The sequence below is a fragment of the Lipotes vexillifer genome, unplaced genomic scaffold, assembly GCF_000442215.2.
Source record: "Lipotes vexillifer unplaced genomic scaffold, Lipotes_vexillifer_v1.1 scaffold13, whole genome shotgun sequence".
NCBI lineage: Eukaryota > Metazoa > Chordata > Mammalia > Artiodactyla > Lipotidae > Lipotes > Lipotes vexillifer.
The window spans coordinates 1,464,095-1,471,340 of record NW_006790761.1 but is presented as its reverse complement, the minus strand read 5'-3'; the positions used below and the strand labels follow the sequence as shown (position 1 = coordinate 1,471,340).

The 7,246-nt window shown below is 38.5% G+C and overlaps 1 protein-coding gene across 1 annotated transcript in view; it reads left to right on the top strand.

The window, feature by feature from the left end:
* The window catches only part of UQCRH (ubiquinol-cytochrome c reductase hinge protein), a 7,751-nt gene extending 993 nt beyond the window's left edge, over window positions 1–6,758 (top strand). Inside the window, exons 2-4 of the mRNA XM_007463947.1 lie at window positions 2,709–2,735; window positions 3,475–3,633; window positions 6,537–6,758. Of these exons, the coding sequence (XP_007464009.1) occupies window positions 2,709–2,735; window positions 3,475–3,633; window positions 6,537–6,569 (219 nt within the window). The 3' untranslated portion in view covers window positions 6,570–6,758. The remainder of the gene's footprint in view (window positions 1–2,708; window positions 2,736–3,474; window positions 3,634–6,536) is intronic.
* The last annotated feature ends 488 nt before the right edge of the window (window positions 6,759–7,246 follow it).

The following is a 7,246-nucleotide window of genomic DNA, read 5'->3' as shown; positions in this document are numbered from 1 at the left end:
TTTCCCTGACTGAGAATGCCAGTGTAATAATAATTTATTGGCTGCTTAACGATTCCAAGTGCTTTGTATGTACCAAATCATTTAAGCCACACAATAGTCCTGTGAGGTAAGTATTAGGTACTCTTAATGTTGCCATTTTACAGATGAGGAAACAAGCATAGAGAGGTTAAATATCTTGTCTGAGGTCACACAGCTAGTAGATATTGGAGCCAGGAATTGAACCCAAGCAGCATGTTTCCAGAGCCAAGACTTAGCCACAGTGTTACACAGTTTTACAGAAGCCAGCTAGTTTTTTGTTTCCCATCATATTTCCTGTCTTTTCTTTGTTTTCTGGTCACTTCCCGACAGCTGTGGGTTCAGAATAGTTGGAAACTAGTTTATCCCATAATTTTTTCTAGTCTTATTATGAGAAAGAGGACCAGAAAGAAGTGGAGCCAGCCTCAGGAAGTTCAGCTGGAAGTATACCAGAAAGTTAAGTAGGGCTCACCACAGCAGTAGATGAGGGAAAAGAAAGTAAACAAGTAGTCAATTTTAAAATAAGAAAACTGAAGTTTGTTATGAAGAACCTGTTCCTCTTGGAGACTGAATCTTTTTATGTAGTGTGACCTTGGTTTTTCTCATTGACATGAAGTTTTACATGAAGTAGTCTATATTCAGACTTGTATTTGGATTTGTTTTCCCAAAACATATGCCATGATACTTCTGTCACAAAATTATCAAAGACATAAAATGATCAATGTAGTAGCATTGCTAATAGGGAAAGGATGTAAAGGTCTTGCTTCTAGGATGCTAATTTCCGGTTTCTAACTCAGGCAGAATGTGATTTCAGTTTTCTGGAAAAACTTTATTCAGGATGAATTTTTTTAAAGAGTAAGGTTAAGAAACCTTGTTTAATGGAAAACTAGAATTTTACCTCCTAAGTAACATCTTCATGTTTAGAAGACACCTTTGCTAATTGTAAGAATAAATAGCCTGGGGTTACAGTTGAACCTGCCCTACCCCTCACTCCCAGCTTTCATGAGCTTTGGTCCCTTCACTGAAGGTCATGGTAGAGAATGGGGCAGATTGTATTGGAATTTTGTAAACACAGTGAAGGATCTCTGAGCTAGTTCTTTTTTTCTGTATATATACCTTTTCTTTCCCTTCCCCCAAATGTGGACACATGCATGCACAGTCAGGCAAACGCCTTACTTTTGGCAGGTTGAGTTACTGATCAGACTATGCTAAGCCACAGATTTAGGCCTATGCTGTTGCTCCCAAGGGGAATTTTTTTTACACTGCTCCTCTTGGAAGGTTGTGCACCTGAATCAGGAGTAACAGGTAGGGCCTGATGTTTTCAAGCTTGTGAATGGAGTTGTGTAGACCTTTGGTGCACTTATGTTGATAGTCTACTTAGTGTCCTGGGAGCTCAGCAAGCCAAAAAGCAGTGACCAAAACTATCTTTAGTTAAGCTCTGGCTAAAGTAGAGTTTAGGTTTGGCTATTTTCATGTTCCCAATTCAAGTTCAGAGCCCAGGAAAAAAAAAATGTTAGCTTTCTTCCTAACTTGGTTTGGGGTGTGAGGATTAAATATAGCTATTTCTGGTAATACTGGGACCTACCAGAATTTAGAATAAAATACTTAAGTTATGCAGATTCCATATGAACATCTGACAGACTGAATCTTTTTTTTTTCAGAAGAAATTAAAACATTTAATGAGCATAAATATATTACATATACACTACAGATACAGTTAGGTATTACATATAGCATAGTATTTGCAAAATCTATACATTAAAATTGATATGGCAGTTTTAATATGACAGCTTAAATCTATATCAGAAAATGTTTAATTAGTGTTTGTTTTTCCTAAACTGGGAGCCCCTTAAGGGACTGTTGTGATTAATCAAATCATTACAGATATGAAAGTGCTTATAAACGTTAGAGTGTTGTGCGCACTTAAGTATGTTGCTGATGAATGTGAAATTGTGTGTCCTTGTTGAAATATACCCAGGACTTGTTTTAATCAGGTAGGGTAAGGTTACAAGCATGGAGACAACTTTTTTTTTTTAATTTAAACTACTTTATAATTTATTAAAAAATAATTTAAATTGTATAATTGGTAAAAAGTTGAAGTGGCCCTGTCTAGAATGATATTTATCACCCTTCTTCAAAGCATAACTAAGATGAGACAACTGTTTTTGAAAGAAGAGTTTATTACTTATAGTTCCCAAGAGAAGGGGGCAGGCCATACCACCCAGGGCCACATGGGGAAGTGCTTGGATCAGTCAGGAGCAGAAAGAAAAAGGAATGAGTGAGGCAGGATAGGTGTGCTCTAGCAAGTTTAAGAGTGGATAATTTCGTGGTGGGCTTTGGGCTAGTCCCTGTTTGTTTGACACTTAGCCCTGATGTGATTAGTGCAGGGGCAATAATTGGTTTAGTGTAGGAGAGTTAGAGAAAGGTGGTTGTTGAGAAGGGTTTTGGATTGGTTGGTTTGCATATGAAATGCGTGCCCCCAGGCAAGTTGTTTGCTAACTCTAGAAATTAGCCAGTCCTGGGAGGGGCTGTCTCCAGGATTAGCAAGTCTCCTAAAACATCAAATCATCATAAAATACAGAAAATATAAAAAGATTAATAATGTCTATTCTCAGTGATTACAACATCAATATGATTGGGAATATATGTATTATAAAATTGCTGCTGACATTAATTTTGTTTTCATTTTGTAGGAAGAAGAGGAGGAGGAGGAATTAGTGGTAAGAGCTGTCTCAGGTTTGGAACCTTCTCAGTAAAAGAAAGTTTGAGTTTTCATGAAACTCTAAGGGCAATTTAAGGAGTCTTGACACCTTAGAGAGAATGGGAGTGGAAAAATCCTTTAATACCTCCTGTACAGTGTTTGCGGGGTGTGTGGGCCTGGGAAGCTGTCTTCTCTGGGTTTGGGGCTTCTCCAGTCATGGTATCAGGGAGCAGAGTAGCATCTTGAAGGCCTGGTACTCAGTCGTATGCTATTTGTGGTTTAATAAAAATTCTAGAAGGAACCTTTCTTAGATTGTCCTTCTCCATGTAACATTGCCCTTCTAGCTGGGCAGCTGGGGTGCATAGGCCTGGTTGTCAGACGAGGGGAATTGAAATTCACAGACATTAGGTATCCCAAAATGCTGTGTTAACAAGTAAGGCCTCCTATAGATCTACTTCAAGTTTGGCCAGGTTTCCTTGACCACCTTGTTTTTCAGATAGGACTGAGGCTTTCAGTGCATACTGGCAACCCTGGAAGGCAGGAATGTGAAACTTTCCCCTACTACTTAGCATCAGAATTGAATGGGAGACCCCATTCTGCCATTTCTGGCGGCAGTGTGGCTCTGCCAGCTGGCCTTCTGCACGGTAATTCAGAGGCAGCACCTTGGTTTGGTGGTTGTATTAATCAAAGCTTATGGTTTGTGGGTTTCCTGAAACCCCCATTTTGGTTTTCTGTGTGTGTGTGTGTTTCTCATTCAGGATCCCCTAACAACAGTGAGAGAGCAATGCGAGCAGCTGGAGAAATGTGTACAGGCTCGGAAGCAGCTAGAGCTCTGTGATGAGCGTGTATCCTCCAGGTCACAGACAGAGGATTGCACAGAGGAGCTCTTGGACTTCTTGCATGCAAGGGACCACTGCGTAAGTCAGCCTAAGGTCAGGAAGGGGAAAGCTTACAGTGGCCAGGGAAGACTTGGTGCTGACCACCTTTTCATCCTAGAGCCAGGACAGTGCTGAAACTGAGGCTCAGAGAAGTGATGTTCTAATTTACACTGCTAAACAGTGGGGAAACTGGATTTTGTATTTTTAAGTACGAAAGTCTAGTCTTTAAAATAATTTATATCCTCCAGTGTGTCTTGTACATAATAGTTGGTACAAAAGTTGTTTGTTTTGGGCCTCCCTGGTGGCGCAGTGGTTGAGAGTCCACCTGCCGATTCAGGGGATACGGGTTCGTGCCCCGGTCCGGGAGGATCCCACATGCCGCGGAGCAGCTGGGCCCGTGGGCCATGGCCGCTGAGCTTGCGCGTCCGGCAACGGGAAAGGCCAGGACAGTGAGAGGCCCACATATCGCAAAAAAAAAAAAGTTGTTTGTTTTGATTTTTAAGTAAACTTGTGTTTGACTCCCTTACATATAACAGTAAGGTATTTTCATAAATTACAAGGGTAGGCAAAGTTCAATATGATTGTTTATGTTAAAACTGATTGGGTGGCTAATAAGCATATGAAAAGATGCTTAACACCATTAGCTCTTAGGGAAATGCAAATCAAAACCACAATGAGATACCACTTCATACCTCAGGGATGGCTGTAATCAAAAATATAGGGAGAAATGGGTGAAGGGGGTCAATAAGTCAATAAACTCCCCACTAGTTTATAGTTTAATAGTTTAAATAACTAGTAAAATAGTTAATGATCTCCACTCAGGCAACTTTCATAATTTATGCTTCAGCAATCCCAATTTAGGTATTTTGTTTTAATTCTATAATATACAATGCAAACACACAAATGTACATGTACACATACTCATACACAGGCTCATATTAAACACATTGTGATAGTTAAGGAAAAAATTATTATTATTATTATTATTATTTTTCTGGCTGCACCACGTGGCTTGCAGAATCTTAGTTCTCCAACCAGGGATTGAACCTGTGACCCCTGCAGTGGAAGCACTGAGTCCTAACCACTGGACTACCAGGGAATTCCCTGGAAATTTTTTTTTATAAAGACAAAAATCCAACTGAAATCATACTGTCTAGAGATTACCACGTTTTCTGGTATATACTATCAGATTTTTAAACAAAAATGAAATCATAATAAACACATGTACATGTAAAATATCATGAAGAGGCATTATATTCTTTTCCATTGATATATATTCATATTTTATCCATCCTCTGGTTTATATATAATTATTCATACAACTTTTTTTTCAACATGATTTTAGTGGAAAGAGGGAACATTTATATACAATTCTCCATATCATGAAGAAAAATGTGTTGGTGATGTGGAAAAACTGGAAACCTCCTATATACTGCTTATGGCGATGTAAATTGGTACAGCCCTATGGAAAAGTCTGGCAGTCAGAAGGTTAAACATAGAGTTAACATATGACCCAGCAATTCCACTTGTAGTTACATACCCAAGAGAAATGAAAACATCTCTACACAAACTTATATACAGATATTCATAGAAGCATTATTCGTAATATCCATAACTGGAAACAAAACAACTGATAAATGGATATATAAAATGTGATTTATGCATATAAAGGAATATTATTTGGCAATAAAAAGAAATAAGTACTTTACTCAAAAAATTAAACATAGTACCATATGATCCAGCAATTCCACTTCTTGGTTTATACCCAAAAGAATTGAGACTCTTTTCAGGGACTTGAATAGATATTTGTGCATACATGTTCATATTCATAGCATTCACAATAGCCAAAAGGTGGGTGCAACCCAAGTGTCCATTGGTGGCATGGATAAACAAAATGTGGTATACACATATAATGGAATAGTATTGAGCCTTAAAATGGAAGGAAACGACACATGCTATAACATGGGTGAACCTTGAAAACATGCTAAGTGAAATAAACCAAACACAAAAGAACAAATATCATTCCATTTATATGAGGCATCTAGAGTAGTCTGATTGATTGAGACAGAAAATTGAATAGTAGTTGCCAGGGGTTGGAGGGAGGGGGAAATGGGAATTATTATTTAATGGGTACAGAGTTTCAGTTGGGAAAAATGAAAAAGTTCTGGAAGTTGACGGTTGCAGAACAATGTGAATTACTTAATGCCACAGAAATGGATAGTGTAAAATGGCTAAAAGTTATATTATTATAATACTTTTATGAGGCAACACTAGGTTAAGATCTGGGAATGAGACAAGCATAGTCCCGTTCTGCACTGAGTTATAAGCCAGCAGAGACAGAAGTAGAACACTTAGTAAACTGGTAAATCTCTTGGGTGTAACCTCAGGATGGCCTTTACTGACGCTTCTATTTAAAGTTGCTATTCCCTCCCCCTGCCCCTATTTTATTTTCCGCATAGCATTTATCACTATCAAAGTATATATATATTATATTTCTCATTGTTCTCTAAGTTCCAGAGGAGACAGAGATATTGTCTTGTTTACCGTTGTGACTCACTCAGCACCTAGAACAGTATCTGGCATATAGTAGATGTTTTATAAATATTTGTTGAATTAATAAGCACTGTGATATGGGAGGCATAAGTTTCTATGGGGAAGACAGGAGGGACAGGAGCTTGTTAAGAGATAGCTTGCAGGAAATAACATGTAAGTGTAGATTTTGAAGGAAAATTAAAAGATGAAAAAGTGAGAAAGAGAGTTCTGGTTAGAAGGGAGCTAGGATTCAGGTAATTGAAGAGTTCACTAGGGCTCACGAAGGGTGTGGGGGTGTCAGAAGGCAAGTGGTGGGAGGAGAGGCAGTACTGTTCAAGGTTATGAAGGCCCTTGTAACTCATGACATTAGATATACGAGTTGATGACATCCTTTTCTTTCCCCCATCTAGGTGGCCCACAAACTCTTTAACAGCTTGAAGTAAATGTGCAGATTCGTTCACCCCAGCCTTCATCACCCGGGCTTTGGGATATTTCCTTACGGTTTTGAACACGCCATTTGTTTCTTATTTGTGTAACTAAGTTTATGTGAACCTCAAGGATTTTTGGCTTAGGCAGGTAGCTTCTGTGTAATTATCAATGATTCCATCTTAATAAAGTCCAGTGATCAGCAATCTTGCCTTTTGTCCCTTTTTTTTAATTTAAAATTTTCAAGCATAAGAATAGACAGAATAATAATTAACCCCCATGTACCCATTATGTAGCAAATATATCTCAATGATAAGGACTTATAAAAATTTAACCTTGGTGCCATTATCACACTTTAAATTAACAGTAATTGCTTAATATCATTAAATACTCAGTTCATATGAATGTTTCTTTTATCTCAAAAGCGTCTTTTGACAGTTTTTGGTCTTAGTGTCCAAGATTGCTTTTCTTCCTTCTTTCTCCCCTCCCCTCCCCTCCCCTCCCCTCCCCTTACCCTTTTTCTTTTTTATTATTTGAAATCTATAGATGGTTCATTTCATTTCATTTTTTGGCTGCACCATGAGGCATGTGGGATCTTTGGTCCCCTACCAGGGATTGAACCTGTGCCCCCTGTATTGGGAACACAGAGTCTTAACCACTGGACCACCAGGGAAATCGCCAAGATTGCTTTTCT